The following is a 15653-nucleotide window of genomic DNA, read 5'->3' on the forward strand; positions in this document are numbered from 1 at the left end:
TGAAACTGTCTCACATAAGTTCTCATGAATAACCTAATGATATACTTTCCTTGTTTGGATTCTACTCTCTTTTTTTGTTGGATTCAATCCTGACTTCAAATAAAATGCCCTATTACTTTTGAGATTTTTGACACTGCCAAAAATATGGACACATTCTTTTTTTCTTAATTTGTTGGCCTTTTCCACATTTTTGAATAATAGCAAAGTAATATATGCTGACTAATAAACCCCAATGGCAAATTTATGAACATCAACAACTTCATCACATCAGCTCTGATCACACGGTTCAGACAATGTCTGTAAAGCAAAGTAGTCATTAGTCATTTCAGTAAATGAGCCCGAGAGAATGCATGCGGCTCCGGAAACTCCAAGCAGCAGATGAGAAAGCAAGAAAGCTGAAGTGAGTGACATTCATTTCATTGCGCTGACCGTGTCACACTGAATGTTAATCAAATGTGACTCGCAGTTCATATTCCATAAAGATAGCATGAGTGTCAGGGCTTTTCTGTTTTCACGGTGCAAGGAATTTTGGCAGTGTTTCTCACGTCAGCTCTGATTCTTTGTGTTGCACTGATAGAATATAAGAACAGTCAATGATGGCATATATGCACACTCAAAAACAGACTGATATATTATGCTCACTATTATGCTCATTATAATACTACATTTCTTGTCTGTGTAAAGTCTAAATGCAAATTTTGTCTTACTCTAGGCAAATTGTGGAGGAAAAATATCAAGAAAACCACATGCAAGTCAGAGAGTTAGCGTCGATGTTTTAAAGTTGATAATATTCCTGCCAGATATTGTTCATTATCCAGACATTTTAGTTTTTTATAGTGATAGAAATATGAGATACAGCAGTGTTTTTATGTCTTTTCCGAAGGTGAGAGCTGAAGAAGCAGTTAAGCAGCCTCAAACGATTCAGAGTGAGACACCAAACAGAAACTCTGAACTGTCAGGAAGCATTTCTCAAAACTCTGATAAGATGTGCAAGTCTGTGTCAAAAGACCATGGTGAGTGGTATTTATAACTGTAGGTCAGATGGGATAAATTGTAGGTCTGGGTTGACACACCTTGGCTGACAAAATCCATAACCAAGGGTCAAAAGCATCACTTAACCCTGTATTAGAAGTGGCATTGGCCTAGCAAGACCATAACCCAGGGTTAAGTGTGGCATGAAAAGCCCTACAGTTAGAAAAGATGTTTTCTTCGACACATTTCATTTCATAAAGTAGATTAATTAAATCGTTTTGAAACCTAGCTCCCCTGGTATGTTTCTCTTGCTTTTTAAAGTCTATTACGAAACGTTTGTCTGATGAAATTCTACCCATCTCTTCCAAATCAGAAAGTCTAACTTTCAGAAATTATTTTCTCTTTTTCTACATCTTCATTAAAATTCATTGTGTGCTTGGCGCGCCAGTGCTTCTTTCTCCATGGTTTAACAAACAACAGATCCCAGAACAGAGCGAGGTACCATGAATATTACACTGCACTGTCACACACACACACACACACACACACACACACACATTTAAAGAGATAGAATGAAAAAAAAAAAAAAAAAAAAAAAAAATATATATATATATATATATATATATATATATATATATATATATATATATATATATATATGTGTGTGTTTCAATTTGAAAGTCAAATGATTCCTAGAAGTTTTAATGATGTTCCACCACAGATTTATCAGAGCAGAAGTCGCCTGCATTTATGAACAAATGACAAGGAAAGTAAGAAATGAGTGGATATTTTCATCCCTTATTGAAAGCAGGTCCTCAGAACCAAAGTCTGTGAATGCTGTCCACAAATATGTTGCTATTTCTAGATATATCCAGATCCCAACAAACCTGCTGTATAGTGTGTACTCATGAATAAGGACTATATGAGCTCCACTGTCAACAGACAGAAGAGGGAAAATAATCTTTCTTGGAATATATTTACAGTGCGGAAATAGATGCTAATTTAAATAACATGTTGGTATATTAATTGTAATATTTTTTTCAGCAAGGATGCATTAAATAAATAAATGTGTAATGTTTCAAAACATATCTGCGTTTGAACTTTCTGTTAATCAAAGAATCTTAAAAACCAATGTATCATGATTTCCACAAAAAATTAAGCAGTAACTGTTTTAGCATTCAACACGAAATGTTTCTTGAGCACCAAATCGGCATAATAGTATAGAATAGTTTAGAATAGTGTAGAATTATGTAACAACTAAAGACTGGAGCAATGAGCAATAAAAATATAACTTTGCCATCACTGGAATGAATTAGATTTTAACTGTAATAGTATTTGACAACATTACTGTTTTTATTGTATTTTTTTGTAAATGTATACATTTATTAGCACAAAAAGCTTATCGACCTCAAACTTTTGAACCAATGTTTTTAAATTCTTTTCACTATTGCATGTCACTTTTAGCTGGAGTAGATTCATACAATTTATTGTTTTAATTTTAGTGGAACATGTCCAAATAGTGATTCCTCTTCAGGAACTCTGGAGGCTAATGCCGGCTTTGGCGCATGTGCTTTTAAGCTTCCTGGTCTCTGACATCACCCGGCTATGACGTCTTGCCCATCCATTGGACTGATTACACACGTGATTCAGAGCCGTTCATGCTGAAGGCGTTACATTGCAAAGATTGCAGTATAAGGAGGAGGGAAGGCATCAAGATGCATCCAAATTCAATATTTTTTGTCACAACCTGTTTTTGAAAACTATATAGCTATATTTCACTATAGTATCATTACTTTGCAGATGCCACTTGGATAATATATTATTATCTAATGCAATGACATTTAGAGATTTGAAATGTGTCCAAAAGTATCCAAATCGTTTTTTAAAACCACGGTAAAAGATTAGGCATGAATACCAGACAATGGTTCGTATTTAAGTTGGCATATTTCTTTAGGATGACCTGTCATTTTCTGGTGCTCATTTGCATCATTGCTAAATTATAGAATTGGCTATATAGCTGACAGTTAATATTTGTGAGGAGGCCAATAACCAGATTTTTGACATAATTTTGCGTTGGCTGTGAATATGTGCAGAGTCTGTTTTGGCGTATTGCTGGTTTTTGGTGACTCATTCTTTTACCAGCGTCATTATATGCATCAAGGGAAAGATAAGTTATGGCCAAAACGCCTCCTTAATCGGGTTTTGGTATCATGATGATAAATCTCAGAGATGTATTTTCAGGAAGTCCTGAGAGGTTATGTATCAGTTCCTGTCTCTAATCACTTTAGATTTCACTATAAATGAGATGTTTTAAATGAGTGCATAGCCACAGCTGTGCTCTTAGAGGACTCGGAGAGAATCCACAAGGTGTGATTTATCGATAGAGGACGCCGGGGGTGCAATAACTATGAATCTGAAATATTACTGTATTGTAAGTGGAAACATTTGGGAAAGAAAAGCATGCAGCAAGCCTCATGTGTAAGTATGTGGATCTGTATTATTAAAAATTAAAGAAGTGATGCATTGCTGCTGGGTTTGGAATTAATGGAGTCAAATCTCTTTTCCTTAAATTTAGCTAATATATTTATTATTTAGCTTCCATAAAACCTCATGATTTAAGTTATCTCGAAGGCAAAGAAAACTCAGCGAATGTATAATGCATAGTTAATGCTAAAATGTTCCTGTTTGGGATCGTTTACTTAGAGTCGCCCAGCAGAAACACTGAGCAGGTTAACCCTGCTACATTACAAATAAAGGTAAATGCTCTTCTGGATGTAATAATGTAATTATGTAATGTAATAATGTAATAATCAGACATCATTATTTTACTGCTCCTGTCATTTTGAGAGTTCATGGTTTCATATTAGCATGTTATTCAGGGACCCAGATGGCCCTTTCTGGTGATCTTCTCATGTTCTGGAACTAAATAAACATTACCATATGGTATGATTCTGCTCATGTCTTCAGTTAAACCATAATGACTACACTATGGGGACTTCTGTGCCTTGGAAGATGCCATTCAAATGAATAAACTCTGACAATAAGCATTATATGCAAACCTTACTTCAGCGTAATTTTCTCCAGTCTGTAACGGGCTCCTTCATTTGTATGCACCCATCACTACTGTTATTATTAATTAGTACTGTAGATAGAGTATGCATAATAGAGTACAGCATCAAATGATTTAATAAAGCAATAAGCCAAGTATGACAGTGTATTCACCTCGTATTTGTCTGTATGAATGGGTGCATTAATATAATACCTTTTATAAACATCTTTGTCATGGTATGTTTATGAACATTTGTGGCCTTTTTTAAAATGCAACATTATAATTAATCTGGTAAAGGTTAGCATCAGGCACAAAACTTATACAGGTCATTTGCTGGGGTTCTATTAGGAATGTTGACCCCAGGGCTGGGACTCATAAGTGCTTTCAGTATTTGACCAAGAGAGCATGAAGTAAATGGCAAGAAAATAGCTAATGATTGTTTAATCATTGTTAAATATCTCGATGTGTCATTAGCATCGCTAATTGGAATCAATAAAGTTAAGAATGGAAGGTTCTCTGAAAAATGCAGACTGTCATCCGTATAGGGCTTTTCATTTATCTCCATTTAAAACTAATTTGAATTGATTCTAAAAGTAAAATAAGGATTTAACCTCGAATTAGTCTTGGTTGACCCACAATCCTCTACTTTAGAACAATCTGAAATGTGAGGTTTTGCCAGTATATGTAGTGCCAAATGTTTTACAAAAGATTTTACTTTTGGGTCTTTTATCTTGTAAAATCGAACAATAAGTGTCTGAAAATATAAACTCTGATGCACAAAACCTGGCCTGTTTTTGTTCGAAACCCTTTCAACATACACTACCAAGGCTTTATTTGATAAAAGAAATAATAAAAAATAAAAACATGTTATGAAATATTTACAATTTAAAATAACTGTTTTCAACTTTACATTTATTTTTTCATATACTCCTGTGATGGCAAAGCTGAATTTTCAGCATGATTACTCCAGCCTTCAGTGTCACATGATCCCCCAGGAGCAGGGGCGGGTCTCCGGCCCCCCCTGAAATTCGATTGGCCACCCCAGGTGCCCCCCCTATAAGATGTCTTGTGATTGGTTCATTCTATGGCCAATCATTTTATAGTCTCTACTGAAGTTCGCGATTCAAAGAAGTGCAGCTTCGCCCAAGTACACCCGGCTGCAGTCTGCAGATCGAGGCGGGGCTGCACCTGGGGCGGGGTTGCCCCACACCTACTCTGATTGGTTCAATCTTCTTTCATAGACTTACATGATAGGAAATGTGTGCGTAGTTGGTGTAGGACGGAGAATGCTGTTTAAAAAGCTAAAAACGCTGTACAGTTTTACAAAGCCTTTACTATAATGCAGTTTTTTATTGTTAACTTGACTCACTAAGTCTGATTTATTGAATCAAGAGATGTTAGCTGCTGCGAGTTTACTCTTCTTGACCAGCTTAATTCACAAATGAATACTTGGGACATTCTAAAAGCACACTTAACGTGAAAGTACGTGGCTTTATGCATTAAAACAGTGTTTTAAAAAGACCAGACTCAGTAAACAAATTATTAATAAAGCATTATATTCACAGACAAGCAAATATGAGCACAGAATACGAACACAAAGCGTTTAATTTCCACCCATAACCTGCTTGTCTGTAAATAAAATGTGTTATTAAAAATGTTTATTGAGTTTGGTCTTTTTAAAGTGTAACTAAAACCCTGCTCAGAGCCTGACTCCACCCACTGACAATATTTGAAAAATGCTGAAAAGTGGGCAGATCACAGCGGAGATAGAGGGGACGAACCGAGGGCGGGGCTGAGCGAGTGCGGCGTGATCCTGAGACCCGCAGTGACGGATTGATTGACAGCTGCTGTCAGAGACGCTAAAATGGACAGTGACTGTAGTGACGCAAGTAGCTTTGCAACAGAGCGATCATTTGAAGTAGAGGACTTTTCTCCCCCACTTTCACCTGAAGTGGAGGGTGTCGAGGTGTCTGTTCATATTAATTCCAGCCGCTGGCTCAAACTGCGCTCTTAACTCCCGCACCACGTCGCTTTTCAGCGCGAGCTGTGTGGAGAATCCCATTTCCACCTCCATTGCGTTGGAGAAGCACTCCCGTGTAAAATGCAGTTTGCACACTCGAGCTCTAGGCGGGAACTCACGGTCTTCCAGGCAGAGTGCATGCAACCACTGGCTCCTAATTTTAAAGTCTCCTGGAAAACTATGCAGTCCAGCAGTGATGTCGCAACCAGCAACACTACACACACCACCCTGACCACTGTACTAAATACAGATAAATCTACGCAACTTGAAGATCTAAATAACTATATAATTGCAATGCTAAATAGATGCTATAATAGTCTATCCTGGTCATTACCAATACTCGCAATTCCAGCTCCTGAGTCCTGACTCACTACAGTGATTTTGATGGTTTTATACTGCCAAGGGCGTGGTAGCTCGTACCAAGGGGCGTGGTGAGCTGGAAACTGCTTACGTCACCTGCCACCGCTTACGTCACTTGCCACCGCAACATCCAATAGGAAAAATCAACTGCAGTAGCCACCGTTCAACCTGAAGAGGGCAGCACTCACACGTTTTTACACCATATATTGTAGAATTAAAACACTTTATACTCAAATGTCAAAAAAGTTACTCGAATCAATGAACAGCACTAATAAAGCCCCATTCTTATAGATCATTAACTAAAAAAAGTTGGTTTAGGGTTTAGTTACTCTTTAAAACACATTTTAATGCATTACGCCACGTTACGCGTTTTCCTTTTAGTCTAATGGTTTTCTATGGGAGGAAAATGCTTAACACGTTTAACACATTGCATTCTTATTCTGGACTCATCTGCCTGTCAGTGAATAGAATGCTTTATTATTCATTTGTTTGCTGAGTTTGATCTTTTAAAAACACTGTTTTAATGCATTAAGCCACATTAAACGTAGAATGTCCCGAATCATTCCAGCTGATTGAAAAGAATCGGCTCAATGGTCACAAAATGTATATTGGAGAAGATACCAATTTAATATAAATAGATGATACTTTATAAAGTTTATCTCGATATTTGACAGTGGCTGTGAGACTGCACTAAAATAAGAGCACAATTATCATGAAATTGTGTTCGTTACTATAGCAACGGTTTACAGGTATGTCCTTTCAGAATCACTGGCCGATAGAAATAAAAGTTTATCGATTTCTTCACTTTCAAATAACGGGCACGTGCAACCCCGCCTCAGGTGCAGACCTGTCTCGATCTGCAGGCTGCAGCCGGGTGCTTCTCGCTTCGCCAGAGAAACAATGCTCGTTGCGGACTTGGACTTTTACTTTATCAAGTGTGGGAAGTCGAGACACTAGTGATGGGAAGTTCAGATCATTATACAGTCTCGTACTTTTGAGTTGCGTTCAGCAAAATGAACGAAACTTTTTTCGAATCATTTCGTTCATTTTAGCAAAATGTAATTAAAATGTTACGTGTTACTTCCCCAACACATCTAGTACTTACGTAAACGTTGATCACACTACAAACAATACAAAACTAAAATGCTATAAAGAAACAGAAAAGATTAATTAATTCTTTACCTGGGTCTTCAGTCTGTGATAAACTCACCTCTTGTCTGACAAGTCTTCGGGTTCAAATCATTCCTTAATCACGTGACAGCCCCATACGCTATTTCTGACATTTCTGTCACTGTGTTTTTGTTACTGTTTCTTCAGGATCTGTGGTGTGTTATTATTTTATAAATAAATTAAACCTTGTTATAAATAAAATATTGATTAATTTGTCTTTTTGACTGTCTATCAGTAAATAAACACTATATAATAATATAATAATCCAAGTATTTATAGCCTAGTTTAATTTTTAACCCAATTTTGAGTTTGCTGGTATAATAATTGCTTTTCCTAGGCAGACTTGACAAATCTAATTTTGCCTTTATGTATGGTTTATGTTTGTATGGTTTTCTCAGATCAATGTTTTTACCCCGTCAGGCTCTGCTCGCGTTGGTCGTGGTGGATTTCAATCGAATGTTCAGTCAACGTTTAATCAAGCACAATAAAAGTAAAATACGCTGGGCGCTATAAAAAAATAAACAGTCATGGTGATTTGCATATTTTGTATCAGTTTACTTTGTGACATTGACCACATAGCAAGATTGCACCAAATGACAATATGCACAGAATGTTCCATAATAATAATTATCTGGTGACACGTTACTTGTTAATGCATGAGAGTCAGTTAGATAGTCAGTTAAATTGTCAGGCCTAACTTAGTCATTTACACGTGAAATATGACATGGGTGCATTCTGTGCATTTCATTCACAATTTGAAATTTGTTTTTTGAGATTGAGAATAACAGACACACATACGTGTTTCTTTTGAAGGCAGGGAAGAGAGCAGTGCCAAGCCATGAAAAGAAGTACAGATATAGGGAGTTTCTTTCAAAGAAAAAAAAAAAAAAAAATTATTCTCAAATTTAACTTAATGGATATACAGGGACAACAAAAAAATTCCATTAATAAAAAATCTGCTTTATTACTGCATTTGTTTACAAATAACTTTATTTAAGTAAAAAGTATTATTTACATAATATACTGTAGAATTTAGCTTTTTTTTTTTTGGTCATGGGCGGCCACCCCATTTGGAGGCAGTACCCCAACAATGCCCCCCCCCACTGAAAATGCTCTAGACACGCCCCTGCCCGGAAGTCGTTAATAATATGCTAATCTGGAACAATTATTATCAGTCATCAATGCTGAAAACAACTGTGCTACCTACAACCCGAATTCCGGAAAAGTTGGGACGTTTTTTAAATTTAAATAAAATGAAAACTAAAGGAATTTCAAATCACATGAGCCAATATTTTATTCACAATAGAACATAAATAACGTAGCAAATGTTTAAACTGAGAGATTTTACACTTTTATCCACTTAATTAGCTCATTTAAAATGTAATGCCTGCTACAGGTCTCAAAAAAGTTGGCACGGGGGCAACAAATGGCTAAAAAAGCAAGCAGTTTTGAAAAGATTCAGCTGGGAGAACATCTAGTGATTAATTAAGTTAATTGATATCAGGTCTGTAACATGATTAGCTATAAAAGCTTTGTCTTAGAGAAGCAGAGTCTCTCCAATCTGTGAAAGACTGCGTAAAAAAATTGTGGAAAACTTTAAAAACAATGTTCCTCAACGTCAAATTGCAAAGGCTTTGCAAATCTCATCATCTACAGTGCATAACATCATCAAAAGATTCAGAGAAACTGGAGAAATCTCTGTGCGTAAGGGACAAGGCCGGAGACCTTTATTGGATGCCCGTGGTCTTCGGGCTCTCAGACGACACTGCATCACTCATCGGCATGATTGTGTCAATGACATTACTAAATGGGCCCAGGAATACTTTCAGAAACCACTGTCGGTAAACACAATCCGCCGTGCCATCAGCAGATGCCAACTAAAGCTCTATCATGCAAAAAGGAAGCCATATGTGAACATGGTCCAGAAGCGCCGTCGTGTCCTGTGGGCCAAGGCTCATTTAAAATGGACTATTTCAAAGTGGAATAGTGTTTTATGGTCAGACGAGTCCAAATTTGACATTCTTGTTGGAAATCACGGACGCCGTGTCCTCCGGGCTAAAGGGGAGGGAGACCTTCCAGCATGTTATCAGCGTTCAGTTCAAAAGCCAGCATCTCTGATGGTATGGGGGTGCATAAGTGCATGCGGTATGGGCAGCTTGCATGTTTTGGAAGGCTCTGTGAATGCTGAAAGGTATATAAAGGTTTTAGAGCAACACATGCCCGTCCCAACTATTTTGAGACCTGTAGCAGAAATCAAAATTGAAATGAGCTCATTTTGTGCATAAAATTGTAAACTTTCTCAGTTTAAACATTTGCTATGTTATCTATGTTCTATTGTGAATAAAATATTGGCTCATGTGATTTGAAAGTCTTTTAGTTTTCATTTTATTAAAATTTAAAAAACGTCCCAACTTTTCCGGAATTCGGGTTGTAATATTTGTGTGGAAAGTGTAATACTTTTTTATCTTTGAATAGAAAGTTCAAAAGAACAGCATTTATTCGAAATCTTTTGTAACAATGAAGTCTTTACTGTCACTTTTGATAAATGAAACTTTACTGAATAAAACTATAAAGACAACTTTTAAATGATAGTGTATGTAAAGAAATTCAAACTTCTAGTACAGTCCTTGAGAAAGTTCACCTAAAGTTCCTTAAATCTATGCAGAAATATTCAGAGGCATAAGCAGAGTCAATGAGGCAGGACTGAGGCCTAAACAAATGATCATTTGAAATGACTGAGCTGAATCTGAAGCAGAAGCTTCCTGCACAGTGATGCAGTAGAATGCTCTTTCTGCTCTTTGTCATGACTAATCCTCTTTACTGGATAAAACAGAGCTGTAGTGTTGTAAATGTGCTCCAGGGGCTCTTTTCTATAATTCTAAATTACAGGTTGCACTTTCATTGTGGCGCAGCAGTTTACTCATTTAGACAGGACTGAAAAATAGAGCATGGTGTGGTAGGACATCAGCCCATCAGGTTATTAACTCACAAAAAAAACTAAAAAACCATTTGTATTTCATCAGAATACATGGCTGTCCGTAAAGAAACATGCTTTTTCCTGCTAAATAGTGAAGTTATATCATCTACAGGGGCTAACTGAACCATGCTAACCAGCCAAACCTTGACCTCTTGTTAATAAATTGCTTCTGCACTTTTTGCACTTTGATGAGAATTTTATCCCTAGTTGTTGGTCTTAAGGCGGCTGATCGTGGGAGGCAGGTATAAACGTACATGCTGACGCATTACTGTTCTCTTTCAAAACGCAGGATAGTTCTCAGGTGGAGAGCTCTACAAAAGAAAATGAAACTGTTGAGATGGTGAATGGGAAATCCCTCAGAGTAAAGTACAGTCTAACACCCCCCTCTCGCTCTTTCCATCTCTCTTGCCATCTTTGTGTCTCCAATGTGAAGGTCCAGTCACTGGTAGCTGTCTAATAGAATCAGAGGCATGAAACTGTGTAATCATCTTGGTCGCAGGCCCGGGAACCTGTGTGTGTGTGATAGAGGTTGTCTGTGTTCATTTGTTCACACGTGTTCGGTGTAGAGGTATTCTGTTGGTTTCTGTTTCAGAGATGAAACTGGCACAGATCCATTCTCATTGTCTCAGTGTCATCAAGCAGAAAATGTAAGGTGATAATGACAGAGGCTTTCTTGTCATATCAAAACATTGCTCAATAATTCAGAATATTAGCTAAACCTTTGCTATTTTTCAATCGTTTCAGCAATCCCCAAGGATCCTCAGGCAGCAGAGGCATTTTACTCCATGGATGAATTTGAGTCATGCTCGGAGGAAGATTCAGATGGAGTGGAAGACTCGGAGGATAATCTCCCCACAGACCCTTCCTGTCAGTCATGTGGACAGGTGAGGAGAGATCCACCGCCTGAGAGAAGCTCTTGTCAATCAGCTGATATTTACATTTAATGAAGATTTAACTCCTTGCTGCCTCAGTCTTGTACACACTGTAATTCGAGTTTTCAGTAAAATAAAAACTGAAATGAAATAGTTTACTATACAAATTAAGCTAAAAATCTGAAAGAAATTAATACTTTTATTCAGCAAAGATGAATTAAATTATCATAATATGACATTATCAAAATATGATAAATGACATTAAAACATTTATTCGGTTAAAAAATGTTTTCTGTTTCAAATAAATTACGTTCTTTTGAACTTCTTATTCATCAAAGAATAAAAAGGAAAAAAATACCTTTCCACAAAAATATTAAGCAGCCAAAACATACTTGACAACCAAATCATTTTGACAACCAATTCAGCATTTTTGAATGATTTCTGAAAGATCATGGAACACTGGAGACTGGAGTAATGGCTGCAGTAAGGTCATCTTTGAATGTGTAAATAAATTATCTTTAAATAACATTAGATGAATCAAACTATAATTTAAACATAGTGAAATATTTATAAATTATTTCTTTATTTTATTTTGAAAAAAAAAAAAGGTTTGTTACAATTTATTTAAAGTCTTAAATAAGAAACAATAAGAAGGCAATAATAATTGTGCATAATTTTCAAACAAACAGTAAAATATAACATATATTATTATATTATATTATTATTCTTACTATATGTTAAAAAATCTTACAACCCCCAAACTTTTGAATGCTGGTGTATATATGTCAGAGTGTAAGTGTAGTTGACATGAAGTACTTTAGTTCACTAGTTGTGAAATTGGCATTTGCTGTGAAATATAACACGTTGAGCTTTATATAAAACTATTTTAAATAGCATTTTGTTACTTGTTTTATAACTATTTTAACTTTTAATAATGCATTCAGCTTTTATCATCACACATTAATTTAAATGTTGCATTGCAACCATTTCAGTTGAAGTAGGGTAGGCTACATCTTTTTTAAACAGTGAAAAATATATAAATGGTGACCAATTACTTACACTTTCCTTTATACATTCATACAGTATGCATCTGAAAATAAACTGCATCAACTAGCCATGTGCTAATACCATATTTCCTTCCATCCTCAAGGACACTTTTGGTTTGATATTCCTCAAGTATCCTCTTTTTTCTTCCAGTATCTTTTTGAATTATTCACACATTAAACTCAAAGACACCCTCAAGTCTTAATAAGCCTCCATTGACAGGATCATCTTTTTATGAAGCATGGAATAAGATGATTTCAGTCATATCTCACATGCACTCAGGTCCACAGGTAATGGTTAATGTACAGGTAATATGATACCTCTTGTCTGTGGTATTATAGTACACATTATGCAAATGTATTTTGCTCATAGGGTTTCTTAGCCAAACTCAAACTCATTATTGCACATACTTTGTAGTGCTTGAGTTTTGAGGCACAACAGCAAACACATACGTTTAGATCAAGTGCAAAAGAGCCAGGGGCTCATCTAGACTCCCAAGAGATCACGAACTACGCACCTCAGCACACTCTTAAAGCGGCAATCCAATACCAGGCTTCTGCACGATTCGACCAGGCTAGCCAAAATAGATTAAAACTATTTGTCACCTTTGAGAGGGAGGAAAGAAAAAAACTCTGAACCGTGATGGTATAAGTATGAAACCAAAAGAGAGAGTGGAATAGACTTCTGCCCCAGTGGATATTTGATAATTAGCTGGCTCACAGTAAAAGTGGAGTGGGGATGTTTGTGCCGCCAGCCGTGGCCGGCTGAGATTCCCCGGAATTGCGAATAGAAGAATTGTTTTGTAAATTGCAGAATAATACATAGCCCGTTCTTCTGCACCAGCATTTTTTCTTTTCTCACTTCAATGCTTTGCATAGATAGCACGACTTGATACCCTTGAGCTGCCCAAAGGCCTACCTTCTCCCACAATGCACTTGTGTCTCATTTACAGTAGACTAGGTCCTGCTTTCTGCAAACCAATTGCAGTTTGAATATGGTTTTCCATTTACAGTACTGTGTTCCTTCATGCATGGCACTTTTATTTTTGCTTCTTTTCTTATGTATATATTTGGATTGTTTTATCCACGTCCCCGACATTTACTATTACGAAATGAAAGCCAGAATAATTTTTTTATTGCATCTTTAAAACTATGATATTCTAAACATGGAGTTAAATATTTATGAATAATTTAATTTGTAAAAATTAGTTTTTTTAGCTTTTACATTTTACTTACATTAAAATTGTGGCAGTTATAATTGTGCATGATTTTCAATCAAATTAATATAATATAATATAATAATGATACATTAATCATTATTATTATCATTATCCTTAATAATAATAATAATAATAATAATAGTGGGTTTTATTTTATTTTAAAATTGTTGTAAATGACATAGGAAAATTATCTTTAGAAAATTTCATTATGAAATGTTCACAATGTTTTGCCAAAAAAAAAAAAATGCTGATAAATGTATATGTAAAAAAAGTATTAGTCTTGTATAAAATTGTGGCAATTATAATTGTGCATAATTGTCAGTTAAACTGTAAAATATAATAATAATAGTATTAGCAGTAGCAGCTGGTTTGATTTTATCTATAGGTGGTGGAAATTATCTTTTGATGGAAAGGTTCACAATGTTTTAACAAATATATATATATATATATAAAATCCTGTGAAAATGTATATTACTAGATGAGTTCTTAAAAATAGTAAGAGTGAATATATTTTAGGAGAGGTTATTTTCTAAAAGTCCATAAAGGGCAAAAGTGCACCTTGTTATTTTGCTGATGGACCTTTAGCCCTGCTTCAGACTCATTCAGTCTACCCTAGAGGCTTTCATCTTAACAAGGTGAACATCTCAAGGGAGTTTGAAACCCTTCAGGTTGCCTTTATCATGGTGCTACTTCCTCCCTCCAGGTCACGTTATCGTTTCAGATAGGAGACCCATTGATCTGGAATGGTGTTTATAGCACCTGTATTTCAAGACCCCTGTGAGGCTAGACTGTCATTGGGGAGTTGGTCTAAACTGAAGAAGGCACCCTCTCAGCCCTGTAATTTCCACTAATATTGTAATGTCTCTGAATGTAGGCCAGAGGGAACATATGGTTCCTATGTTCCCTGAACGTGTCCTGAATTATAATGTCTCTGTACTGTATGTAGGCCTGAAGTAGTCCCTTCTTGTGCATCCTTGTGTGCCACAGGACAGTGACCTGGAAGCCACGATCAGTCACATGGAGGATGTTCTGAATGGTGACTCGGTTGGTGAGTATTTATTATGATCTTATTTTCCTTGCCATTCCACACAGGAAAATGCATAAAACAAAGATTAATCCATCAAATCTATGTTTCGTTTTGTTTTTTGGCTGGTGTGTTTTTCTTTTTTTGGGATCACTGTGTACCAATACAGCCCCACTGGCAGGTTCACTCCATCGCCATTGTGAGATATATAGCGTCTTTTTCCAACTTTCCCACTATAACCAGATAAAACATATTTCTGGAAAATATAAATTCATATTTGGTGTGATGGTAATGGCAGCAGTAAAGGGTTTGTTATAACAAGTACGAAGTGTACCCCATCTTTTTTTTAGTGACTGGCCAATTACGTTAGGGGTCAGCGAGCAGACAAAAACTGCTGCAAAAATGCTAGCTTCATCTAAAGACACGTGAGCATGCTCGTTTAGCTACAGTATATACACACAGAATGAATGACCCATTTGCCAGCGTCACCCCTCTCAGAGTGTGATACTGAATATTTTGATGACTCTGGGGTGAGAATGTCGGGAAGCCTGTTTGTCTGCCACTTGAAGCCATGGCGACATTGATTAGGTAATTCATGTGAGGCTATTTACAGGCTCTGACCACATCTGATAAATTCTGTGCATTTCCTCATCGATAGAACTGGAGTATTTATGTCCAGCGCCTAGTTTCTTTCCTGGCTTATTTTACCTTCTTAGGTTTCAAAGGCTTTATATAAACTGCCATTTTGGACCAAATCAATCCCTGACAATTTTTCCGTTCTAAAAAGTACCACATTCTATCTAGAGAAATATCACGATGAATGTTTAAATGTATTAACCAGTTTTATTTTTTTTATTATTATTTACCTCATATTCATTTTAATATAGAATCTTATTTAATTTTTCAAATTTCATTGTTACTTATTTTATTTTATTTTCAGCCTGAT

At 36.1% G+C, this 15653-nt stretch overlaps 1 protein-coding gene across 1 annotated transcript; it reads left to right on the forward strand.

Annotated features, from left to right (window-relative positions):
- Nucleotides 1-332: 332 nt before the first annotated feature.
- Nucleotides 333-14867, forward strand: LOC132157943 (serine/threonine-protein kinase Nek11-like). The gene is made up of 5 exons (XM_059567189.1): nucleotides 333-400; nucleotides 713-766; nucleotides 844-1013; nucleotides 11293-11432; nucleotides 14671-14867. Exons 1-5 carry the CDS (start codon nucleotides 333-335, stop codon nucleotides 14746-14748), a joined length of 510 nt encoding a protein of 169 aa, XP_059423172.1. The 3' UTR covers nucleotides 14749-14867.
- Nucleotides 14868-15653: the final 786 nt, after the last annotated feature.

Source organism: Carassius carassius, chromosome 15, assembly GCF_963082965.1.
Source record: "Carassius carassius chromosome 15, fCarCar2.1, whole genome shotgun sequence".
Taxonomy (NCBI): Eukaryota; Metazoa; Chordata; class Actinopteri; order Cypriniformes; family Cyprinidae; genus Carassius; species Carassius carassius.

Coding starts and splice junctions, on each gene's coding strand:
- LOC132157943 (XM_059567189.1), top strand. CDS start 333: ATGAGCCCGAGAGAATGCATGCGGCTCCGGAAACTCCAAGCAGCAGAT. Junction 1,014..11,292: donor GTCTGTGTCAAAAGACCATG/GTGAGTGGTATT, acceptor CAATCGTTTCAG/CAATCCCCAAGGATCCTCAG. Junction 11,433..14,670: donor CCTGTCAGTCATGTGGACAG/GTGAGGAGAGAT, acceptor TGTGTGCCACAG/GACAGTGACCTGGAAGCCAC.